We start from the raw sequence: 27,572 nt of genomic DNA on the forward strand, positions 1-27,572 counted from the left end.
GGTCAGGGGTGTGGACACGTGTGTGGGTCAGGGTGTGGACAGTGTGTGGGTCAGGGGTGTGGGACAGGTTGTGGGTCAGGGGTGTGGACAGTGTGTGGGTCATGGGTGTGGACAGGGTGTGGGTCAGGGGTTGTGGACTGTTGTGTGGGTCAGGGGGGTGTAAGTGTGTGGGTCAGGGGTGGGACAGTGTGTGGGTCAGGGGTGTGGACAGTGTGTGGGTCCAGGGGTGTGACAGTGTGTGGGGTCCAGGTGTGTGGACAGTGTGTGGGGTCAGGGGTGTGACAGTGTGTTGGTCAGGGGTGTGGACAGTGTGTGGGTCAGGGGTGTGTACAGTGTGTGGGTCAGGGGTGTGTCAGTGAGTGGGTCAGGGGTGTGGACAAGGTGTGTGGGTCAGGGGTTGTTACAGTGTTGTGGGTCAGGGGTGTGCGACAGTGTGTGGGTCAGGTGGTGTGGACAGTGTGTGGGTCAGGGGTGTGGACGAGTGTTGGGTCGGGGGTGTGTACAGTGTGTGGGTCAGAGGCTGTGGACAGTGTGCTGGGTCAGGGTGTGCGGCAGTGTGTGGTCAGGGTGTGTACAGTGTGCGGGTCAGGGATGTGGACAGTGTGTGGGTCAGGGGTGTGGTCAGTGTGTGGGTCAGGGCTGTGGACAGTGTGCGGGTCAGGGGTGTGGACGGGATGTGGGTCAGGGGTGTGGACAGTGTGTGGGTCAGGGGTGTGGATAGTGAGTGGGTCAGGGGTGTGGACAGTGTGTGGGTCAGGGGTGTGGACAGGGTGTGGGTCAGGGGTGTGGACAGTGTGTGGGTCACGGGTGTGGTCAGGGTGTGGGTCAGGGTTTTGGACTGTGTGTGGGTCAGGGGTGTGGACAGTGTGTGGGTCACGGGTGTGGACAGGGTGTGGGTCAGGGATGTGGACAGTGTGTGGGTCAGGGGTGTGGACAGTGTGTAGGTCAGGGGTGTGTACAGTGTGTGGGTCAGGGATGTGGACAGTGTGTGGGTCAGGGGTGTGGACAGTGTGTGGTTCAGGGGTGTGGACAGTGTGTGGGTCAGGTGTGTGGACAGTGTGTGGGTCAGGGATGTGGACAGTGTGTGGGTCAGGGATGTGGACAGTGTGTGGGTCAGGGGTGTGGACAGTGTGTGGGTCAGGGGTGTGTACAGTGTGTGGGTCAGGGGTGTGGACAGTGTGTGGGTCAGGGGTGTGGATAGTGTGTGGGTCACGGGTGTGGAGAGTGTGTGGGTCAGGGGTGTGGAGAGTGTGTGTGTCAGGGGTGTGGTCAGGGTGTGGGTCAGGGATGTGGTCAGTGTGTGGGTCAGGGGTGTGGTCAGGGTGTGGGTCAGGGGTGTGGACAGGGTGTGGTCAGTGTGTGGGTCAGGGGTGTGGACAGTGTGTGGGTCTGGGGTGTGGATAGTGTGTGGGTCACGGGTGTGGAGAGAGTGTGGGTCACGGGTGTGGAGAGTGTGTGGGTCAGGGATGTGGACAGGGTGTGGGTCAGGGGTGTGGACAGTGTGTGGGTCATGGGTGTGGACAGGGTGTGGGTCAGGGGTGTGGACAGTGTGTGGGTCAGGGGTGTGTACAGTGTGTGGGTCAGGGGTGTGGACAGTGTATGGGTCAGGGGTGTGGACAGTGTGTGGGTCAGGGGTGTGACAGTGTGTGGGTCAGGTGTGTGGACAGTGTGTGGGGTCAGGGGTGTGTACAGTGTGTGGATCAGGGGTGTGGACAGTGTGTGGGTCAGGGGTGTGTACAGTGTGTGGGTCAGGGGTGTGTACAGTGTGTGGGTCAGGGGTGTGGACAGTGTGTGGGTCAGGGGTTTGTACAGTGTGTGGGTCAGGGGTGTGGACAGTGTGTGGGTCAGGGGTGTGGACAGTGTGTGGGTCAGGGGTGTGGACAGTGTGTGGGTCAGGGATGTGGACAGTGTGTGGGTCAGGGATGTGGACAGTGTGTGGGTCAGGGGTGTAGACAGTGTGTGGGTCAGGGGTGTGTACAGTGTGTGGGTCAGGGGTGTGGACAGTGTGTGGGTCAGGGGTGTGGATAGTGTGTGGGTCACGGGTGTGGAGAGTGTGTGGGTCACGGGTGTGGAGAGTGTGTGGGTCAGGGGTGTGGTCAGGGTGTGGGTCAGGGGTGTGGTCAGTGTGTGGGTCAGGGGTGTGGTCAGGGTGTTGGTCAAGGGTGTGGACAGGGTGTGGGTCAGGGGTGTGGTCAGTGTGTGGGTCAGGGGTGTGGACAGTGTGTGGGTCTGGGGTGTGGTCAGGGTGTGGGTCAGGGGTGTGGACAGTGAGTGGGTCAGGGGTGTGGACAGGGTGTAGGTCAGGGGTGTGGACAGTGTGTGGGTCATTGGTGTGGACAGGGTGTGGGTCAGGGGTGTGGACAGTGTGTGGGTCAGGGGTGTGTACAGTGTGTGGGTCAGGGGTGTGGACAGTGTATGGGTCAGGGGTGTGGACAGTGCGTGGGTTAGGGGTGTGGACAGTGTGTGGGTCAGGGGTGTGGACAGGGTGTGGGTCAGGGGTGTGTACAGTGTGTAGATCAGGGGTGTGGACAGTGTGTGGGTCATGGGTGTGGACAGTGTGTGGGTCAGGGGTGTGTACAGTGTGTGGGTCAGGGGTGTGGACAGTGTGTGGGTCAGGGGTGTGGACAGGGTGTGGGTCAGGGGTGTGGACAGTGTGTGGGGTCAGGGGTGTGGTCAGTGTGTGGGTCAGGGGTGTGGACAGTGTGTGGGTCAGGGGTGTGGTCAGTGTGTGGGTCAGGGGTGTGGACAGGGTGTGGGTCAGGGGTGTGGACAGTGTGTGGGTCAGGGGTGTGAACAGTGTGTGGGTCAGGGGTGTGGACAGTGTGTGGGGTCAGGGGTGTGGTCAGTGTGTGGGTCAGGGGTGTGGACAGGGTGTGGGTCAGAGGCAATGTTACCGCTAGACTGAAGGAGTCTGGGAAGTAGCACATCACAATTATCCTGTCCTGCCGGGGACTGGCCCCTCCAGCCCACCTGTCCGGCCGGGGACTGGCCCCTCCAGCCCACCTGTCCTGATGGGGACTGGCCATCCTGCCCACCTGGCCCAGGGACTGGCCCGTCCTGCCCACCTTGGTCATGGTGCTTCTATCTTGATGATGTCCTCCTTCATGCTGACCCTGGCGAGCAGTCCGACCCACCCAGGCAGCATTACAGTGTCTTACCTATCCAGGCAGCATTACAGTGTCTTACCCACCCAGGCAGCATTACAGTGTCTTACCCATCCAGGCAGCATTACAGTGTCTTACCCACCCAGGCAGCATTACAGTGTCTTACCCATCCAGGCAACATTACAGTGTCTTACCGATCCAGGCAGCATTACAGTGTCTTACCCATCCAGGCAACATTACAATGTCTTACCCACCCAGGCAGCATTACAGTGTCTTACCTACCCAGGCAACATTACAGTGTCTTACCCATCCAGGCAACATTACAGTGTCTTACCAACCCAGGCAACATTACAGTGTCTTACCCACCCAGGCAACATTACAGTGTCTCACCCACCCAGGCAATATTACAGTGTCTTACCCACCCAGGCAGCATTACAGTGTCTTACCCACCCAGGCAGCATTACAGTGTCTTACCCACCCATGCAACATTACAGTGTCTTACCCACCCAGGCAGCATTACAGTGTCGTACCCACCCAGGCAACATTACAGTGTCTCACCCACCCAGGCAACATTACAGTGTCTCACCCACCCATGCAACATTACAGTGTCTCACCCACCCAGGCAGCATTACAGTGTCTTACCCATCCAGGCAACATTACAGTGTCTTACCCACCCAGGCAACATTACAGTGTCTCACCCACCCATGCAACATTACAGTGTCTTACCCACCCAGGCAGCATTACAGTGTCTTACCCACCCAGGCAACATTACAGTGTCTTACCCACCCAGGCAACATTACAGTGTCTTACCCACCCAGGCAACATTACAGTGTCTTACCCACCCAGGCAACATTACAGTGTCTTACCCACCCAGGGAACATTACAGTGTCTTACCCACCCAGGCAGCATTACAGTGTCTTACCCACCCAGGCAACATTACAGTGTCTTACCCACCCAGGCAGCATTACAGTGTCTTACCCATCCAGGCAACATTACAGTGTCTTACCCACCCAGGCAACATTACAGTGTCTTACCCACCCAGGCAACATTACAGTGTCTTACCCACCCAGGCAGCATTACAGTGTCTTACCCACCCAGGCAACATTACAGTGTCTTACCCACCCAGGCAGCATTACAGTGTCTTACCCATCCAGGCAACATTACAGTGTCTTACCCACCCAGGCAGCATTACAGTGTCTTACCCATCCAGGCAACATTACAGTGTCTTACCCACCCAGGCAGCATTACAGTGTCTTACCCACCCAGGCAGCATTACAGTGTCTTACCCACCCAGGCAGCATTACAGTGTCTTACCCACCCAGGCAGCATTACAGTGTCTTACCCACCCAGGCAGCATTACAGTGTCTTACCCACCCAGGCAGCATTACAGTGTCTTACCCACCCAGGCAGCATTACAGTGTCTTACCCACCCAGGCAGCATTACAGTGTCTTACCCATCCAGGCAACATTACAGGAATGTGATAGTGAGTTTGGTAATAAGTGGTAGTGAGCCCAGTAATATTACAGGACACACGTGTGGTAGAGAACCAGGTGATATTACAAGACGTTGTTATTGACCCAATAACATTATAGAAGTTATTTTGGTAAGTTGTGTTACATCATTGATGATTTAATGATCTAGGTAATATTCCAGCGGTGTTAACGAAGTTGTTAATACTACAGAAGTGCTAGTTACCCTGATAACACTCCAGGAGTATGTTATTGACCCTGATAACATTCCAGGTGTGTTATTGACCCGGATAACATTCCAGGAGTATGTTATTGACCCTGATAACATTCCAGGAGTATGTTATTGACCCTGATAACGTTTCAGGAGTATGTTATTGACCCTGATAACATTCCAGGAGTATGTTATTGACCCTGATAACATTCCAGGAGTATGTTATTGACCCTGATAACATTCCAGGAGTATGTTATCGACCCTGATAACATTCCAGGAGTATGTTATTGACCCTGATAACGTTCCAGGAGTATGTTATTGACCCGGATAACGTTCCAGGAGTATGTTATTGACCCTGATAACGTTCCAGGAGTATGTTATTGACCCTGATAACGTTCCAGGAGTATGTTATTGACCCTGATAACGTTCCAGGAGTATGTTATTGACCCTGATAACGTTCCAGGAGTATGTTATTGACCTTGATAACGTTCCAGGAGTATGTTATTGACCCTGATAACATTCCAGGAGAATGTTATTGACCCTGATAACATTCCAGGAGTATGTTATTGACCCTGATAACGTTCCAGGAGTATGTTATTGACCCTGATAACATTCCAGGAGAATGTTATTGACCCTGATAACATTCCAGGAGTATGTTATTGACCCTGATAACGTTCCAGGAGTATGTTATTGACTCTGATAACGTTCCAGGAGTATGTTATTGACCCTGATAACATTCCAGGAGAATGTTATTGACCCTGATAACATTCCAGGAGTATGTTATTGACCCTGATAACTTTCCAGGAGTATGTTATTGACCCTGATAACGTTCCAGGAGTATGTTATTGACCCTGATAACGTTCCAGGAGTATGTTATTGACTGATAACGTTCCAGGAGTATGTTATTGACCCTGATAACATTCCAGGAGTATGTTATTGACCCTGATAACATTCCAGGAGTATGTTATTGACCCTGATAACGTTCCAGGAGTATGTTATTGACCCTGATAACGTTCCAGGAGTATGTTATTGACCCTGATAACGTTCCAGGAGTATGTTATTGACCCTGATAACGTTCCAGGAGTATGTTATTGACCCTGATAACATTCCAGGAGTATGTTATTGACCCTGATAACATTCCAGGAGTATGTTATTGACCCTGATAACATTCCAGGAGTATGTTATTGACCCTGATAACATTCAGGAGTATGTTATTGACCCTGATAACATTCAGGAGTATGTTATTGACCCTGATAACATTCCAGGAGTATGTTATTGACCCTGATAACGTTTCAGGAGTATGTTATTGACCCTGATAACATTCCAGGAGTATGTTATTGACCCTGATAACATTCCAGGAGTATGTTATTGACCCTGATAACGTTTCAGGAGTATGTTATTGACCCTGATAACATTCCAGGAGTATGTTATTGACCCTGATAACATTCCAGGAGTATGTTATTGACCCTGATAACATTCCAGGAGTATGTTATTGACCCTGATAACTCCAGGAGTATGTTATTGACCCTGATAACTTTTCAGGAGTATGTTATTGACCCTGATAACATTCCAGGAGTATGTTATTGACCCTGATAACATTCCAGGAGTATGTTATTGACCCTGATAACGTTTCAGGAGTATGTTATTGACCCTGATAACATTCCAGGAGTATGTTATTGACCCTGATAACATTCCAGGAGTATGTTATTGACCCTGATAACGTTTCAGGAATATGTTATTGACCCTGATAACATTCCAGGAGTATGTTATTGACCCTGATAACATTCCAGGAGTATGTTATTGACCCTGATAACATTCCAGGAGTATGTTATTGACCCTGATAACATTCCAGGAGTATGTTATTGACCCTGATAACGTTTCAGGAGTATGTTATTGACCCTGATAACATTCCAGGAGTATGTTATTGACCCTGATAACTCCAGGAGTATGTTATTGACCCTGATAACGTTTCAGGAGTATGTTATTGACCCTGATAACATTCCAGGAGTATGTTATTGACCCTGATAACATTCCAGGAGTATGTTATTGACCCTGATAACATTCCAGGAGTATGTTATTGACCCTGATAACATTCCAGGAGAATGTTATTGACCCTGATAACATTCCAGGAGTATGTTATTGACCCTGATAACATTCCAGGAGTATGTTATTGACCCTGATAACATTCCAGGAGTATGTTATTGACCCTGATAACATTCCAGGAGTATGTTATTGACCCTGATAACGTTTCAGGAGTATGTTATTGACCCTGATAACGTTCCAGGAGTATGTTATTGACCCGGTGTCATAACCCCCAGCACCGGTGGGTGTGGACACCAGAGCCCAGCCAGGGTTATCTCCTAACACAGATGTTTGATGTCTCTGGCCACAAGCCGAGAGTAACATTACTAACAACAAACCCAAATGTATTATATTTCACTGTATAACTAGTTCAAGATCACTTGAAATGTAATTGAAACAATCAGGAAATAATATAGAAGAAATAGTAATGAAAATACAGATTATGATCCCAACACAAGATGAACGGGGTTTCGAACTAGCCATGAAAACATTGTTTCTAATTAAAGTTGAAATTTGCATCTCCATTTAAATACTGTTCTCTTTCCTTCTACAAATAATAGCTGTACCTTTATCCTTCAATATAACCATTAATGAAGAACAGGTGACAAAAAATAAGGACAATACAACCTGATTACTGCGAGACGAATGATGACGTCCAGTAGAGAAGCAGGAGGTCCAACCTGCCAATCAGGTTTCATCAGTTCAACTCCCAAACCAAAATTATTGTATAAACATAACAAACACATCTTTAACCACAACAGTAATAACTATGATGATTACAATACTATATTATTAATCTGTAGAACAAAGATAATGTCAGTTACATAATGAAAGATTAGATTTACCTAATTCCGCAAATTTATAAGAGAAAACGTAATGGAATATTTACGGGATGCTTCACAATGGAAAAACATTTCTTTTAAATATGTACATAAGGCAAGGAAATACACAAGGCAAGGAAATACATAAGGCAAGGAAATACATAAGGCAAGGAAATACATAAGGCAAGGAAATACATAAGGCAAGGAAATACACAAGGCAAGGAAATACACAAGGCAAGGAAATACATAAGGCAAGGAAATACACAAGGCAAGGAAATACATAAGGCAAGGAAATACACAAGGCAAGGAAATACACAAGGCAAGGAAATACACAAGGCAAGGAAATACACAAGGCAAGGAAATACACAAGGCAAGGAAATACACAAGGCAAGGAAATACACAAGGCAAGGAAATACACAAGGCAAGGAAATACACAAGGCAAGGAAATACATAAGGCAAGGAAATACACAAGGCAAGGAAATACATAAGGCAAGGAAATACATAAGGCAAGGAAATACACAAGGCAAGGAAATACATAAGGCAAGGAAATACACAAGGCAAGGAAATACACAAGGCAAGGAAATACATAAGGCAAGGAAATACATAAGGCAAGGAAATACACAAGGCAAGGAAATACATAAGGCAAGGAAATACACAAGGCAAGGAAATACATAAGGCAAGGAAATACACAAGGCAAGGAAATACACAAGGCAAGGAAATACACAAGGCAAGGAAATACATAAGGCAAGGAAATACACAAGGCAAGGAAATACATAAGGCAAGGAAATACACTAGGCAAGGAAATACATAAGGCAAGGAAATACATAAGGCAAGGAAATACATAAGGCAAGGAAATACACAAGGCAAGGAAATACATAAGGCAAGGAAATACACAAGGCAAGGAAATACATAAGGCAAGGAAATACACAAGGCAAGGAAATACACAAGGCAAGGAAATACATAAGGCAAGGAAATACACAAGGCAAGGAAATACACAAGGCAAGGAAATACATAAGGCAAGGAAATACACAAGGCAAGGAAATACACAAGGCAAGGAAATACACAAGGCAAGGAAATACACAAGGCAAGGAAATACACAAGGCAAGGAAATACACAAGGCAAGGAAATACACAAGGCAAGGAAATACACAAGGCAAGGAAATACACAAGGCAAGGAAATACATAAGGCAAGGAAATACACTAAGGCAAGGAAATACACAAGGCAAGGAAATACACAAGGCAAGGAAATACACAAGGCAAGGAAATACATAAGGCAAGGAAATACATAAGGCAAGGAAATACATAAGGCAAGGAAATACACAAGGCAAGGAAATACACAAGGCAAGGAAATACATAAGGCAAGGAAATACACAAGGCAAGGAAATACACAAGGCAAGGAAATACACAAGGCAAGGAAATACATAAGGCAAGGAAATACACAAGGCAAGGAAATACATAAGGCAAGGAAATACACAAGGCAAGGAAATACATAAGGCAAGGAAATACACAAGGCAAGGAAATACACAAGGCAAGGAAATACACAAGGCAAGGAAATACATAAGGCAAGGAAATACAAAGGCAAGGAAATACACAAGGCAAGGAAATACACAAGGCAAGGAAATACACAAGGCAAGGAAATACACAAGGCAAGGAAATACACAAGGCAAGGAAATACATAAGGCAAGGAAATACACAAGGCAAGGAAATACACAAGGCAAGGAAATACACAAGGCAAGGAAATACACAAGGCAAGGAAATACATAAGGCAAGGAAATACACAAGGCAAGGAAATACACAAGGCAAGGAAATACACAAGGCAAGGAAATACACAAGGCAAGGAAATACACAAGGCAAGGAAATACACAAGGCAAGGAAATACACAAGGCAAGGAAATACACAAGGCAAGGAAATACACAAGGCAAGGAAATACACAAGGCAAGGAAATACATAAGGCAAGGAAATACACAAGGCAAGGAAATACACAAGGCAAGGAAATACATAAGGCAAGGAAATACACAAGGCAAGGAAATACATAAGGCAAGGAAATACACAAGGCAAGGAAATACACAAGGCAAGGAAATACACAAGGCAAGGAAATACATAAGGCAAGGAAATACACAAGGCAAGGAAATACACAAGGCAAGGAAATACATAAGGCAAGGAAATACACAAGGCAAGGAAATACACAAGGCAAGGAAATACACAAGGCAAGGAAATACACAAGGCAAGGAAATACACAAGGCAAGGAAATACATAAGGCAAGGAAATACACAAGGCAAGGAAATACACAAGGCAAGGAAGTACATAAGGCAAGGAAATACATAAGGCAAGGAAATACACAAGGCAAGGAAATACATAAGGCAAGGAAATACACAAGGCAAGGAAATACATAAGGCAAGGAAGTACATAAGGCAAGGAAATACATAAGGCAAGGAAATACATAAGGCAAGGAAATACATAAGGCAAGGAAATACATAAGGCAAGGAAATACATAAGGCAAGGAAATACATAAGGCAAGGAAGTACATAAGGCAAGGAAGTACATAAGGCAAGGAAATACACAAGGCAAGGAAATACACAAGGCAAGGAAATACACAAGGCAAGGAAGTACATAAGGCAAGGAAGTACATAAGGCAAGGAAATACACAAGGCAAGGAAATACATAAGGCAAGGAAATACACAAGGCAAGGAAATACACAAGGCAAGGAAATACATAAGGCAAGGAAATACATAAGGCAAGGAAATACACAAGGCAAGGAAATACATAAGGCAAGGAAGTACATAAGGCAAGGAAATACACAAGGCAAGGAAGTACATAAGGCAAGGAAATACATAAGGCAAGGAAATACACAAGGCAAGGAAATACACAAGGCAAGGAAATACACAAGGCAAGGAAATACACAAGGCAAGGAAATACATAAGGCAAGGAAATACATAAGGCAAGGAAATACATAAGGCAAGGAAATACATAAGGCAAGGAAATACATAAGGCAAGGAAATACACAAGGCAAGGAAATACATAAGGCAAGGAAATACACAAGGCAAGGAAATACATAAGGCAAGGAAATACACAAGGCAAGGAAATACATAAGGCAAGGAAATACACAAGGCAAGGAAATACATAATGCAAGGAAATACACAAGGCAAGGAAATACATAAGGCAAGGAAATACACAAGGCAAGGAAATACATAAGGCAAGGAAGTACATAAGGCAAGGAAGTACATAAGGCAAGGAAATACACAAGGCAAGGAAATACATAATGCAAGGAAATACACAAGGCAAGGAAATACATAAGGCAAGGAAATACACAAGGCAAGGAAATACATAAGGCAAGGAAATACACAAGGCAAGGAAATACATAAGGCAAGGAAATACATAAGGCAAGGAAATACATAAGGCAAGGAAATACACAAGGCAAGGAAATACATAAGGCAAGGAAGTACATAAGGCAAGGAAGTACATAAGGCAAGGAAATACACAAGGCAAGGAAATATACAAGGCAAGGAAATACACAAGGCAAGGAAGTACATAAGGCAAGGAAGTACATAAGGCAAGGAAATACAGAAGGCAAGGAAATACATAAGGCAAGGAAATACACAAGGCAAGGAAATACATAAGGCAAGGAAATACATAAGGCAAGGAAATACATAAAACTGGTAACATTACACAAAGTGTTATTACCCTGGTAACATTACAAGGGTTGTGTTAGTGAGCCTAGTTAAAAATAAGTGTGTTAGCGAGCTTGGTAACATTACAAGGGTTGTGTTAGTGAGCCTAGTTAAAGATAAGTGTGTTAGCGAGCTTGGTAACATTACAAGGGTTGTGTTAGTGAGCCTAGTTAAAGATAAGTGTGTGTTAGCGAGCTTGATAACATTGCAGGATTGTGTTAAAGAGCTTGGTAACACCGATAGAGCGTGCTAGGAAGTCTGGTAACAATACAGAGGTGTGTTACTGATCATATCATAACAGTGGTGTTATCATACTTGGTAACGTTACAGGAATGTGTTAGCGAGCTTGGTAACTGTCCATGAGTGTGTTAGCGATCTGGATAACATTACAGGAGTGTGTTAGTGAGCCTGGCAACAGTACATGGGTGTGTTAGCGAGCCTGGCAACAGTACATGGGTGTGTTAGCGAGCCTGGCAACAGTACATGGGTGTGTTAGCGAGCCTGGCAACAGTACATGGGTGTGTTAGCGAGCCTGGCAACAGTACATGGGTGTGTTAGCGATTCTCTTAATGTGACGTGGATGTGTTTGTAGTCCACCACGTAACACACGTGAAGTGTTAGTACAAGTAAAGTGGATGAAAAGATAAACACACAAGATCACAACTGTATGTCGAGCCATGTTCAAGGATGAACAACAGAACATATACAGAACCAGCAGCCCACACCACCCACAGCTCAGGAAACCAGCCCACACCACACACAGCTCAGGAAACCGGCCCACACCACACACAGCTCAGGAAACCAGCCCACACCACACACAGCTCAGGAAACCGGCCCACACCACACACAGCTCAGGAAACCGGCCCACACCACCCACAGCTCAGGAAACCAGCCCACACCACACACAGCTCAGGAAACCGGCCCACACCACCCACAGCTCAGGAAACCAGCCCACACCACCCACAGCTCAGGAAACCGGCCCACACCACACACAGCTCAGGAAACCAGCCCACACCACCCACAGCTCAGGAAACCAGCCCACACCACACACAGCTCAGGAAACCAGCCCACACCACCCACAGCTCAGGAAACCAGCCCACACCACACACAGCTCAGGAAACCGGCCCACACCACCCACAGCTCAGGAAACCAGCCCACACCACACACAGCTCAGGAAACCGGCCCACACCACACACAGCTCAGGAAACCAGCCCACACCACACACAGCTCAGGAAACCGGCCCACACCACACACAGCTCAGGAAACCGGCCCACACCACCCACAGCTCAGGAAACCAGCCCACACCACACACAGCTCAGGAAACCGGCCCACACCACCCACAGCTCAGGAAACCAGCCCACACCACACACAGCTCAGGAAACCGGCCCACACCACACACAGCTCAGGAAACCGGCCCACACCACCCACAGCTCAGGAAACCAGCCCACACCACACACAGCTCAGGAAACCGGCCCACACCACCCACAGCTCAGGAAACCAGCCCACACCACCCACAGCTCAGGAAGCCAGCCCACACCACCCACAGCTCAGGAAGCCAGCCCACACCACCCACAGCTCAGGAAACCAGCCCACACCACCCACAGCTCAGGAAACCGGCCCACACCACCCACAGCTCAGGAAACCAGCCCACACCTCCCACAGCTCAGGAAGCCAGCCCACACCACCCACAGCTCAGGAAACCGGCCCACATCACCCACAGCTCAGGAAACCAGCCCACACCACACACAGCTCAGGAAACCGGCCCACACCACCCACAGCTCAGGAAGCCAGCCCACACCACCCACAGCTCAGGAAACCGGCCCACACCACCCACAGCTCAGGAAGCCAGCCCACACCACCCACAGCTCAGGAAACCAGCCCACACCACCCACAGCTCAGGAAACCAGCCCACACCACCCACAGCTCAGGAAGCCAGCCCACACCACCCACAGCTCAGGAAACCAGCCCACACCACCCACAGCTCAGGAAACCGGCCCACACCACCCACAGCTCAGGAAACCAGCCCACACCTCCCACAGCTCAGGAAGCCAGCCCACACCACCCACAGCTCAGGAAACCGGCCCACATCACCCACAGCTCAGGAAACCAGCCCACACCACACACAGCTCAGGAAACCGGCCCACACCACCCACAGCTCAGGAAGCCAGCCCACACCACCCACAGCTCAGGAAACCGGCCCACACCACCCACAGCTCAGGAAGCCAGCCCACACCACCCACAGCTCAGGAAGCCAGCCCACACCACCCACAGCTCAGGAAACCGGCCCACACCACCCACAGCTCAGGAAACCAGCCCACACCACCCACAGCTCTGGAAACCAGGAACAGTTGACCAGAACGGTCAAGTGACCTGTCCCTCTACCTGGCAGGTCAGCTGCTGCTTACGTCATTTTCCCACATTTCAACACATTTTTTCATTAAGATATGATCTAATCTGCACATTCCTTCGTTCATATTTATGTTGCCTTTATCTTTCATAAGAGAAGATTCAACAATAACGAGCTTTTCTATACGTGACACACAAGGGTAAACCATTCTATACGTGACACACAAGGGTAAACCATTCTATACATTCTATACGCGACACACAAGGGTAAACCATTCTATACGTGACACACAAGGGTAAACCATTCTATACATTCTATACGTGACACACAAGGGTAAACCATTCTATACATTCTATACGCGACACACAAGGGTAAACCATTCTATACGTGACACACAAGGGTAAACCATTCTATACATTCTATACGTGACACACAAGGGTAAACCATTCTATACGTGACACACAAGGGTAAACCATTCTATACGTGACACACAAGGGTAAACCATTCTATACGTGACACACAAGGGTAAACCATTTTATACGTGACACACAAGAGTAAACCATTCTATACGTGACACACAAGGGTAAACCATTCCTGACTCTCCGTAATTCATTAGATGTGAATATTCTTCAATATGTCTGAATATTGCCATTGACTCGAGGCTGACCTGAGAGAATATTGATGATCTTGACTTGGTCTTCCTTAAAGGTTTACCCAGCCATGATAACTCACACATTCTGTGTTATATTTTTACAGTGAGTTTACTTATATTACAGGGGTGTGTTAGAAAGCCAAGCTTACTCATATTACAGGGATGTGTTAGAAAGCCAAGTTTACTTGTATTCAGGGGTTTGTTAGAACGAAGTTTACCTATATTACAGGGTTGTGTTAGAAAGCTAAGTTTACTTATATTGCAGGAGTGTTTTAAAAAGCCTAGTTTATTCATATTACAGGGGTGTGTTAGAAAGCCTAGTTTACTATTATTACGTGGGTGTGTTAGAAAACCAAGTGTACTTATATTACAGGGATGTGTTAGCAAGCTTAGTTTGCTTATATAACAGGGGTGTGTTAGAAAGCTTAGTTTACTTATATTACAGGGGTGTGTTAGAAAGCCTAGTTTACTATTATTACGTGGGTGTGTTAGAAAACCAAGTGTACTTATATTACAGGGATGTGTTAGCAAGCTTAGTTTGCTTATATAACAGGGGTGTGTTAGAAAGCTTAGTTTACTTATATGACAGCACTGAGTTCGGAAGCCTAGTTTGTTTATATTATATTTATATTATGCGTATATTACAGGGGTGTGTTAGAAAGCATAGTTTACTTATATTACAGGGGTGCGTTAGAAAGCTTAGTTTACTTATAATACGTTGGTGTGATAGAAAGCTAAGTTTACTTATATTACATGGGTGTGTTGGAAAGCCTAGTTTTCGTATAGTACAGAGATGTGTTACAGAGCCTAGTTTACTTATAGTACAGGGGTGTGTTAGAAAGCCTAGTTTACTTATATTACAGGGATGTGTTAGAAAGCCTACTTTACTTATATTACAGGGATGTGTTAGAAAGCCTACTTTACTTATATTACAGGGATGTGTTAGAAAGCCTACTTTACTTATATTACAGGGATGTGTTAGAAAGCCTAGTTTATGTACATTACAGAGGTGTGTTGAAAGGCTAGTTTACTTATATCACAGGGGTGTGTTAGAAAGCCTACTTTACTTATATTGCAGGAAGTGTTAGAAAGCTTAGTTTACTTATATTACAGGGAAGTTTTAGAAAGCCTAGTTTACTTATATTACAGAGATATGTTAGAAAGCCTAGTTTACTTATATTACAGAGATATGTTAGAAAGCCTAGTTTACTTACAGGGATGTGTTTGAAAGCCTAGTTTACTTATATTATAGGGGTGTTTTAGAGAGCCTAGTTTACTTATATTACAGAGTTGTGTTAGAAAGCCTAGTTTACTTGTAATACTGAGGTGTGTTAGAAAACATAGTTTACTTATGGGGATGTGTTAGAAAGCCTATTTTGCCTATGTTACGTGGGTTTATTAGAAAGCCAAAGTGTACTTACATGACAAGTTTGTGTTAGAAAGCTTAGTTTGCTTATATTACAGGGATGTGTTAGAAAGCCTAGTTTACGTATATTACAGCAATGTCTTAGAAAGCCTAATTTGTTTATATTACAGTAGTGTATTAGAAAGCCAAGTTTACTTATATTACAGGGGTGTGTTACATAGCCTAGTTTATTTATATTACAGGAGTGTGTTAGAAAGCTTAGTTTACTTGTATTTTGGGGGTATTTTAGAAAACCTAGTTTACTTGTATTACAGAGTTGTCTTAGAAAGTATAGTTTACTTATATTACAGGGGTGCGTTAGAAAGCCTAGTTTACTTATGTTGGTGTGTTAGAAAGCATAGTTTACTTATATTACAGGGGTCCTTTAGAAAGCCTAGCTTACTCATATTTCAGGGATGTTAGAAAGCCTATTTTGCTTATATTACAGGGATGTGTTAGAAAGCCTAGTTACCTTATATTACAGGGATGTGTTAGAAAGCTTAGTTTACTTATATTACAGGATGTGTTAGAAAGCCTAGTTTACTTATATTACGGGGGTGTGCTGGAAAGCCTTGTTTACTATATTACAGAAATGAGTTAGAAAGCCTAGTTTACTTATATTACAGGGATTTGTTAGAAAGCCTTGCTTACGTATGTTACAACGACGTTTTAGAAAACCTAGTTTACTTATATTACAGGTGTGTGTTTGAAAGCTTGTTTTACTTGTATTACAGGGTTGTGTTAGAAAGCCTGGTTTACTTATATTACAGGGTCTGTTAGAAAGCCTGGTTTACTTATATTACAGGGTCTGTTAGAAAGCCTGGTTTACTTGTATTACAGGGATGTGTTGGTCTAGTTTACTTGTATTACAGGGTTGTGTTAGAAAGCCTGGTTTACTTATAGGAGTCTGATAGAAAGCCTGGTTTACTTGTATTACAGGGATGTGTTAGCCTAGCTTACTTGTATTACATGTGTTAGAAAGCCTGGTTCACTTATATTACAGGGATGTGTTACTAAGCCGAGTTTACTTATATATAAGGGAGTTGTTAGAAAGCCTGGTTTGCTTATATTACAGGGATGTTTTAGAAGGCCTAGTTTAGTTATATTACAGGGATGTGTTAGAAAGCCTGGTTTACTTATATTACAGGGATGTGTTAGAAAGCCTGGTTTACTTATATTACAGGGATGTGTTAGAAAGCCTGGTTTACTTATATTACAGGGATGTGTTAGAAATCCTAGTTTACTTATATTACAGGGATGTTAGAAAGCCTGGTTTACTTATATTACAGGGATGTGTTAGAAAGCCTGGTTTACTTATATTACAGGGATGTGTTAGAAAGCCTGGTTTACTTATATTACAGGGATGTGTTAGAAATCCTAGTTTACTTATATTACAGGGATGTGTTAGAAAGCCTGGTTTACTTATATTACAGGGATGTGTTAGAAATCCTAGTTTACTTATATTACAGGGATGTGTTAGAAATCCTAGTTTACTTGTATTACAGGGATGTGTTAGAAATCCTAGTTTACTTGTATTACAGGGATGTGTTAGAAATCCTAGTTTACTTGTATTACAGGGATGTGTTAGAAATCCTAGTTTACTTGTATTACAGGGATGTGTTAGAAATCCTAGTTTACTTGTATTACAGGGATGTGTTAGAAGTCCTAGTTTACTTGTATTACAGGGATGTGTTAGAAATCCTAGTTTACTTGTATTACAGGGATGTGTTAGAAATCCTAGTTTACTTGTATTACAGGGATGTGTTAGAAATCCTAGTTTATTTGTATTACAGGGATGTGTTAGAAATCCTAGTTTACTTGTATTACAGGGATGTGTTAGAAATCCTAGTTTACTTGTATTACAGGGATGTGTTAGAAATCCTAGTTTACTTGTATTACAGGGATGTGTTAGAAATCCTTGTTTATTTGTATTACAGGGATGTGTTAGAAATCCTAGTTTACTTGTATTACAGAGATGTGTTAGAAATCCTAGTTTACTTGTATTACAGGGATGTGTTAGAAATGCTAGCCGCAATACAGAGATGCCTTAGCAAGCCTGATATCAGTCCAGTGTGTGGGCTGTGTGACCTGGTATCAGTCCAGTGTGTGGGCTGTGTGACCTGGTATCAGTCCAGTGTGTGGTCTGTGTGACCTGGTATCAGTCCAGTGTGTGGGCTGTGTGACCTGGTATCAGTCCAGTGTGTGGGCTGTGTGACCTGGTATCAGTCCAGTGTGTGGGCTGTGTGACCTGGTATCAGTCCAGTGTGTGGGCTGTGTGACCTGGCATCAGTCCAGTGTGTGGGCTGTGTGACCTGGTATCAGTCCAGTGTGTGGGCTGTGTGACCTGGTATCAGTCCAGTGTGTGGGCTGTGTGACCTGGTATCAGTCCAGTGTGTGGGCTGTGTGACCTGGTATCAGTCCAGTGTGTGGGCTGTGTGACCTGGTATCAGTCCAGTGTGTGGGCTGTGTGACCTGGTATCAGTCCAGTGTGTGGGCTGTGTGACCTGGTATCAGTCCAGTGTGTGGGCTGTGTGACCTGGTATCAGTCCAGTGTGTGGGCTGTGTGACCTGGTATCAGTCCAGTGTGTGGGCTGTGTGACCTGGTATCAGTCCAGTGTGTGGACTGTGTGACCTGGTATCAGTCCAGTGTGTGGGCTGTGTGACCTGGTATCAGTCCAGTGTGTGGGCTGTGTGACCTGGTATCAGTCCAGTGTGTGGACTGTGTGACCTGGTATCAGTCCAGTGTGTGGGCAGTGTGACCTGGTATCAGTCCAGTGTGTGGGCTGTGTGACCTGGTGTCATTACTCATGTGATGAGTCTGAGCTTTATGGCTTTCGTCTGTTATCATACTCAGGGAGTGACTCTGAGTATAATGACTTACTTATAGTATGAAGAAGGAAGACTCTGAGTATAATGACTTACTTATAGTATGAAGGAGGAAGACTCTGAGTATAATGACTTACTTATAGTATGAAGTGGAAGACTCTGAGTATAATGACTTACTTATAGTATGAAGAAGGAAGACTCTGAGCATAATGACTTACTTATAGTATGAAGGAGGAAGACTCTGAGCATAATGACATACTTATAGTATGAAGGAGGAAGACTCTGAGCATAATGACTTACTTATAGTATGAAGGAGGAAGACTCTGAGCATAATGACTTACTTATAGTATGAAGAGGAAGACTCTGAGCATAATGACTTACTTATAGTATGAAGGAGGAAGACTCTGAGCATAATGACTTACTTATAGTATGAAGGAGGAAGACTCTGAGCATAATGACTTACTTATAGTATGAAGGAGGAAGACTCTGAGCATAATGACTTACTTATAGTATGAAGGAGGAAGACTCTGAGAATAATGACTTACTTATAGTATGAAGGAGGAAGACTCTGAGTATAATGACTTACTTATAGTATGAAGGAGGAAGACTCTGAGCATAATGACTTACTTATAGTATGAAGGAGGAAGACTCTGAGCATAATGACTTACTTATAGTATGAAGGAGGAAGACTCTGAGCATAATGACTTACTTATAGTATGAAGGAGGAAGACTCTGAGCATAATGACTTACTTATAGTATGAAGGAGGAAGACTCTGAGCATAATGACTTACTTATAGTATGAAGAAGGAAGACTCTGAGCATAATGACTTACTTATAGTATGAAGGAGGAAGACTCTGAGCATAATGACTTACTTATAGTATGAAGGAGGAAGACTCTGAGTATAATGACTTACTTATAGTATGAAGGAGGAAGACTCTGAGTATAATGACTTACTTATAGTATGAAGTGGAAGACTCTGAGTATAATGACTTACTTATAGTATGAAGGAGGAAGACTCTGAGTATAATGACTTACTTATAGTATGAAGGAGGAAGACTCTGAGCATAATGACTTACTTATAGTATGAAGGAGGAAGACTCTGAGCATAATGACTTACTTATAGTATGAAGGAGGAAGACTCTGAGCATAATGACTTACTTATAGTATGAAGGAGGAAGACTCTGAGCATAATGACTTACTTATAGTATGAAGGAGGAAGACTCTGAGTATAATGACTTACTTATAGTATGAAGGAGGAAGACTCTGAGTATAATGACTTACTTATAGTATGAAGGAGGAAGACTCTGAGCATAATGACTTACTTATAGTATGAAGGAGGAAGACTCTGAGTATAATGACTTACTTATAGTATGAAGGAGGAAGACTCTGAGCATAATGACTTACTTATAGTATGAAGGAGGAAGACTCTGAGCATAATGACTTACTTATAGTATGAAGGAGGAAGACTCTGAGCATAATGACTTACTTATAGTATGAAGGAGGAAGACTCTGAGCATAATGACTTACTTATAGTATGAAGGAGGAAGACTCTGAGCATAATGACTTACTTATAGTATGAAGGAGGAAGACTCTGAGCATAATGACTTACTTATAGTATGAAGGAGGAAGACTCTGAGCATAATGACTTACTTATAGTATGAAGGAGGAAGACTCTGAGCATAATGACTTACTTATAGTATGAAGGAGGAAGACTCTGAGCATAATGACTTACTTATAGTATGAAGGAGGAAGACTCTGAGCATAATGACTTACTTATAGTATGAAGGAGGAAGACTCTGAGCATAATGACTTACTTATAGTATGAAGGAGGAAGACTCTGAGCATAATGACTTACTTATAGTATGAAGGAGGAAGACTCTGAGTATAATGACTTACTTATAGTATGAAGGAGGAAGACTCTGAGCATAATGACTTACTTATAGTATGAAGGAGGAAGACTCTGAGTATAATGACTTACTTATAGTATGAAGGAGGAAGACTCTGAGTATAATGACTTACTTATAGTATGAAGGAGGAAGACTCTGAGCATAATGACTTACTTATAGTATGAAGGAGGAAGACTCTGAGTATAATGACTTACTTATAGTATGAAGGAGGAAGACTCTGAGCATAATGACTTACTTATAGTATGAAGGAGGAAGACTCTGAGTATAATGACTTACTTATAGTATGAAGTGGAAGACTCTGAGTATAATGACTTACTTATAGTATGAAGGAGGAAGACTCTGAGTATAATGACTTACTTATAGTATGAAGGAGGAAGACTCTGAGTATAATGACTTACTTATAGTTGAAGAGAAGACTCTGAGATAATGACTTACTATAGATGAAGGAGAGACTCTGACTTAATGACTTACTTATAGTATGAAGGAGGAAGACTCTGAGTATAATGACTTACTTATAGTATGAAGAAGGAAGACTCTGAGTATAATGACTTACTTATAGTATGAAGGAGGAAGACTCTGAGTATAATGACTTACTTATAGTATGAAGAAGGAAGACTCTGAGTATAATGACTTACTTATAGTATGAAGGAGGAAGACTCTGAGTATAATGACTTACTTATAGTATGAAGAAGGAAGACTCTGAGTATAATGACTTACTTATAGTATGAAGGAGGAAGACTCTGAGTATAATGACTTACTTATAGTATGAAGGAGGAAGACTCTGAGTATAATGACTTACTTATAGTATGAAGGAGGAAGACTCTGAGTATAATGACTTACTTATAGTATGAAGGAGGAAGACTCTGAGCATAATGACTTACTTATAGTATGAAGTGGAAGACTCTGAGTATAATGACTTACTTATAGTATGAAGAAGGAAGACTCTGAGTATAATGACTTACTTATAGTATGAAGGAGGAAGACTCTGAGTATAATGACTTACTTATAGTATGAAGTGGAAGACTCTGAGTATAATGACTTACTTATAGTATGAAGGAGGAAGACTCTGAGTATAATGACTTACTTATAGTATGAAGGAGGAAGACTCTGAGCATAATGACTTACTTATAGTATGAAGGAGGAAGACTCTGAGCATAATGACTTACTTATAGTATGAAGTGGAAGACTCTGAGTATAATGACTTACTTATAGTATGAAGGAGGAAGACTCTGAGCATAATGACTTACTTATAGTATGAAGGAGGAAGACTCTGAGCATAATGACTTACTTATAGTATGAAGGAGGAAGACTCTGAGCATAATGACTTACTTATAGTATGAAGGAGGAAGACTCTGAGCATAATGACTTACTTATAGTATGAAGGAGGAAGACTCTGAGCATAATGACTTACTTATAGTATGAAGGAGGAAGACTCTGAGCATAATGACATATGTATAGTATGAAGGAGGAAGACTCTGAGCATAATGACTTACTTATAGTATGAAGGAGGAAGACTCTGAGCATAATGACTTACTTATAGTATGAAGGAGGAAGACTCTGAGCATAATGACTTACTTATAGTATGAAGGAGGAAGACTCTGAGCATAATGACATACTTATAGTATGAAGGAGGAAGACTCTGAGTATAATGACTTACTTATAGTATGAAGGAGGAAGACTCTGAGCATAATGACTTACTTATAGTATGAAGGAGGAAGACTCTGAGTATAATGACTTACTTATAGTATGAAGGAGGAAGACTCTGAGTATAATGACTTACTTATAGTATGAAGGAGGAAGACTCTGAGTATAATGACTTACTTATAGTATGAAGGAGGAAGACTCTGAGTATAATGACTTACTTATAGTATGAAGGAGGAAGACTCTGAGTATAATGACTTACTTATAGTATGAAGGAGGAAGACTCTGAGCATAATGACTTATAGTATGAAGGAGGAAGACTCTGAGCATAATGACTTACTTATAGTATGAAGGAGGAAGACTCTGAGCGAGCATAATGACATATGTATAGTATGAAGGAGGAAGACTCTGAGCATAATGACATATGTATAGTATGAAGGAGGAAGACTCTGAGCGAGCATAATGACATATGTATAGTATGAAGGAGGAAGACTCTGAGCGAGCATAATGACATATGTATAGTATGAAGGAGGAAGACTCTGAGCGAGCATAATGACATATGTATAGAGTATGTGACGTTAAGATTTGATATTTCTCTTGCAGATGCGACCCATGGCACGGGCTTCGCCGCAATCAAGATGACAGCATTAGGTCGACCACAGCTCTTGGTAAGTGTTCTGTTCTACCATCTGTAGCCCTTCTCTCACTACCACCTGTAGCCCTTCCCTCACTACCATCTGTAGCCCTTCTCTCACTACCACTTGTAGCCCTTCCTTCACTACCACTTGTAGCCCTTCCCTCACTACCTCCTGTAGCCCTTCCCTCTACCACCTGTAGCCCTTCCCAGACTACCACCTGTAGCCCTTCCCTCGCTACCACCTGTAGCCCTTCCCAGCCTACCACCTGTAGCTCTTCTCTCACTACCACCTGTACCCCTTCCCAGACTACCACCTGTACCCCTTCCCTCACTACCACCTGTAGCCCTTCTCTCACTACCAGCTGTAGCCCTTCTGTCACTACCACCTGTAGCCCTTCCCTCACTACCACCTGTAGCCCTTCCCAGACTACCACCTATAGCCCTTCCCTCACTACCACCTATAGCCCTTCCCTCACTACCACCTGTAGCCCTTCCCAGACTACCACCTGTAGCCCTTCCGTGACTACCACCTGTAGCCCTTCCATCACTCCCACTTGTAGCCTTTCCCTCATTACCACTTGTAGCCCTTCCCTCACTACCTCCTGTAACCCTTCTCTCACTACATCTGTAGCCCTTCCCAGACTACCAAATGTACCTCTTCCCAGACTACCCCTTGTAGCCCTTTCCTCACTACCACCAGTAGCCCTTCCCTCACTACCACCTGTAGCTCCTCCCTTAATACCACCTGTAACCCTTCCCTCTACCACCTGTAGTCGATCCCTAACTACCACCTGTAGCCCTTCCATCGCTTCCACCTGTAGCCCCCCTCACTTCCACCTGTAGCCTTTCCTCACTACCAACTGTAGCCTTTCTCACTACCACCTGTAGCCCTTCCTCACTACCATCTGTATCCCTTCCCTCAATACCAACTGTAGCTCCTCCCTCACTACCACCTGTAGCCCTTCCCTCACAACCACCTGTAGCCCTTCCCTCATTACCACCTGTAGCCCTTATCTGTACCACCTGTAGCCCTTCCTTGACTACCACCTGTAGCCCTTCCCTGACTACCACCTTAGCCCTTATCTGTACCACATGTAGCCCTTATCTGACTACCACCTCTAGCCCTTCCCTGACTACCACCTGTAGCCCTTCCCTCTCTACCACCTGTAGCTCCTCCTCACTACCACCTGTAGCCCTTCCCTCATTAACACTTGTAGCCCTTCCCTCAATAACACCTGTAGCCCTTCCCTCACTACCACTTCTAGCCCTTCCCTCTACCACCTGTGGCCCTTCCTCACTGCCACCAGTAGCCTTTCCATCACTACCACCTGTAGCCCTTCCCTCACTACCAACTGAAGCCCTTCTCTCTACCACCTGTGACCCTCCTTCACTTCCACCTGTAGCCCTTCTGTTACTACACCTGTAGCCCTTCTGTTACTACCACCTGTAGCCCTTCCCTCACTACCACCTGTAGCCCATCCCTCACTACCACCTGTAGCCCTTCCCAGACTATCACGTGTAGCCCTTCCCTCTACCATCTGTAGCTCTTCCCACACTACCACTTGTAGCCTTTCCCTCACTACCAACTGTAGCCCTTTCTTCACTACCACCTGTAAGTCTTTCCCTCACTACCACCTGTAGCCCTTCACTTACTTCCACCTGTAGACCTTCCCTCACTTTCGCCTGTAGCCCTTCAAATACTACCGCTTGTAGCCCTTCCCTCACTACCACCTGTAGCCCTTCCCTCTGCCATCTGTAGCCCTTCCCTCTACCACCTGTAGCTCTTTTCTCACTACCACCTGTAGCCCTTCCCTGACAACCACCTGTAACCCTTCCCTCATTACCACCTGTAGCCCTTACCTGACTACCATCTGTAGCCCTTCCCTGACTACCACCTGTAGCCCTTCCCTCACTATCACCTGTAGCCCTTCTCTCACTATTTCTTGTAGCCCTTCCATCACTACCACTTGTAGCCTTTCCCTCACTACCACCTGTAGTTCCTCCCTCACAACTATCTGTAGTCCTTCCCTCATTACCACCTGTAACCCATCCTCAATACCACCTGTAGCACCTCCCACACTTCCACCTGTAGCCCTTCCCTCTACCATCTGTAGCCCTTCTCTCACTACCATTTGTAGCTCCGTAGCTCCTCCCTCATACCAACTGTAGCCCATTCTCTCCTACCACTGTAGCCCTTCCACTTCTACCACTGAAGCCCTTCCCTACTACCACCTGTAGCCCTTCGCTTACTACTACCTTAGCTCCTTCCTCACTACCACCTATAGCCCTTCCCTCCTACCACCTGTAGCCCTTCCCACACAACCACCTGTAGCCCTTCCTCACCACCTGTAGCCCTCCACACTCCCACCTGTAGCCTTTCCTCTACCACCTGTAGCCCTTTTCCTACCACCTGTAAGCCCTTCTCTACTACACCTGTAACCTTCCGCTACTTCCAATGTAACCTTCCCTCACTTCCACATGTAACCCTTCCCTCACTACCACCTGTAGCCCCTCCTCACTGCCACCTGTAGCCTTCCCTCAACCACTGTAACCTTCCCTCTACCACCTGTAGTCCTATCCCTCACATACCACCTGTAGCCTACCTTCCCCTCCATTACCACCTGTAGCCTTTCCTCACTACCACCTGTAGCCTTTTCTCACTACCACCTGTAGCTCTTCCTCACTACCACCTGTATACCCTTCCCTCTGACCAACTGTACTCCTTCCTCACTACCACCTGTAGCCCTTCCCTTCACTAACCACTGTAGCCCTTCCTCATCTACCACCTGTAGCCCTTCGTACCACCTGTAGCCCTTCCTTACTACCACTGTAGCCCTTCCCTGACTACCACCTAGTAATCTTCACATGTAGCCCTTACTGACTACCACCTGTAGCCCTTCCCTGACTACCACCTGTAAGCCTTCCCTCTCTACCACCTGTAGCTCCTCCCTCTACCACCTGTAGCCCTTCCCTCATTACCACTGTAGCCCTTCCCTCACACTGTACTACCCATCACTTTAGCCCTTCCCTCTACCACCTGATGCCTTCCTATGCCACCATCTTTCCTCACTACCTACCTGTAGCCCTTCCCTCACTACCAACTGTAAGCCCTTCCTCTCCACCTGTACCCTTCCTTCACTTACCACCTGTAGCCCTTCTTACTACAACCTGTAGCCCTTCCTTACTTACCCTGTAGCTTTCCCTCACTACCACCTGTAGCCCATCCCTCACACCACCTGTAGCCCTTCCCAACTATCACTGTAGCCCTTCCCTCTACCTCTGTAGCCTTCCCTACACTACCACCTGTAGCCCTTCCCTCACTACCACACTGTAGCCCTTTCTTCACTACCACACCTGTAAGTCCTTTCCCTCACTACCACCTGTAGCCCTTCCTTACTTCCACTGTAGACCTTCCCTCACTTTCGCCTGTATCCCTTCAATACTACCCATGTAGCCCTTCCCTCACTACCACCTGTAGCCCTTCCCTCTCCATCTGTACCCTTCCCTCTACCACCTGTAGCTCTTTCCTCACTATCCACCTGTAGCCCTTCCCTCCATACCCCTGTAGCCCTTCCCTCACTACCACCTGTAGCCCTTCCTGACTACCACTGTAGCTCCTCTCCACTGACTACCATCCTGTAGCCCTTCCCTCACTATCACCTGTAGCCCTTCTCTCACTATTTCTTGTAGCCCTTCCATCACTACCACTTGTAGCCTTTCCCTCACTACCACCTGTAGTTCCTCCCTCACAACTATCTGTAGTCCTTCCCTCATTACCACCTGTAACCCATCCTCAATACCACCTGTAGCACCTCCCACACTTCCACCTGTAGCCCTTCCCTCTACCATCTGTAGCCCTTCTCTCACTACCATTTGTAGCTCCTCCCTCAGTGCCACCTGTAGCCCTTCCCTAACAACCACCTCTAGCCCTTCACTCATTACCACCTGTAGCCCTTCCCTGACTGCCACCTTTAACCCTTCCCTCACTATCACCTGTAGCCCTTCTTTCACTATTACCTGTAGCCCTTCCATCACTACCACTTATAGCCCTTCCGTCCACCACCTGTAGCCCTTCCTTCACTCCCACCTGTAAGTCTTTCCCTCACTACCACCTGTAGCCCTTCCCTCTCTTCCGCCTGTAGTCCTTCTCTCACTTCCGCCTGTAGCCCTTCCCTCATTACTATCTATAACTCTTCCCTCACTACCACCTGTAGTTCCTCCCTCACTACCACCTGTAGCCCTTCCCTCTCTTCCGCCTGTAGTCCTTCTCTCACTTCCGCCTGTAGCCCTTCCCTCATTACTATCTATAACTCTTCCCTCACTACCACCTGTAGTTCCTCCCTCACTACCTCATGTAGCTCTTCCCTCACAACCACCTGTAGCCCTTATTTGACTACCAACTGTAGCCATTCCCTAAGAACCACCTGTAGCCCTTCCCTCATTACCACCTGTAACCCTTATCTGACTACCACCTATAGCCCTTCCCTCACTACCATCTTTAGCCCTTCCCTCATTACCACCTGCAGCCCTTTCCTTACTACTACTTGAAGCCCTTCTTTCACTGACCTGTATCCCTTCCCTCACTACTACCTGTAGCCCTTCTTTCACTGACCTGTATCCCTTCCCTCACTACCACCTGTATTTTCCTGACACCACCTGTAGCCCTTCCCTCACTATGAGCTGTAGCCCTTCTTTCACTGTTACCTGTAGCATTTTCCTGACTACCACCTGTAGCCCTTCCCTCACTATGAGCTGTGGCCCTTCTTTCACTATTACCTGTAGCCCTTCCATCACTACCACT

General features: G+C 45.3%; 1 protein-coding gene across 2 annotated transcripts in view; it reads left to right on the forward strand.

Moving 5' to 3' along the window:
• Positions 1-27,572, forward strand: part of LOC139750903 (proline dehydrogenase 1, mitochondrial-like) — a 528,526-nt gene that overhangs the window by 282,239 nt on the left and 218,715 nt on the right. For both annotated transcript variants that reach the window (XM_071665786.1, XM_071665787.1), the window contains one exon: positions 22,738-22,802. In XM_071665786.1, the coding sequence (XP_071521887.1) occupies positions 22,738-22,802 (65 nt within the window). The remainder of the gene's footprint in view (positions 1-22,737; positions 22,803-27,572) is intronic.

The sequence above is a fragment of the Panulirus ornatus genome, chromosome 10 (assembly GCF_036320965.1).
Source record: "Panulirus ornatus isolate Po-2019 chromosome 10, ASM3632096v1, whole genome shotgun sequence".
In the NCBI taxonomy this organism is placed as follows: Eukaryota; Metazoa; Arthropoda; class Malacostraca; order Decapoda; family Palinuridae; genus Panulirus; species Panulirus ornatus.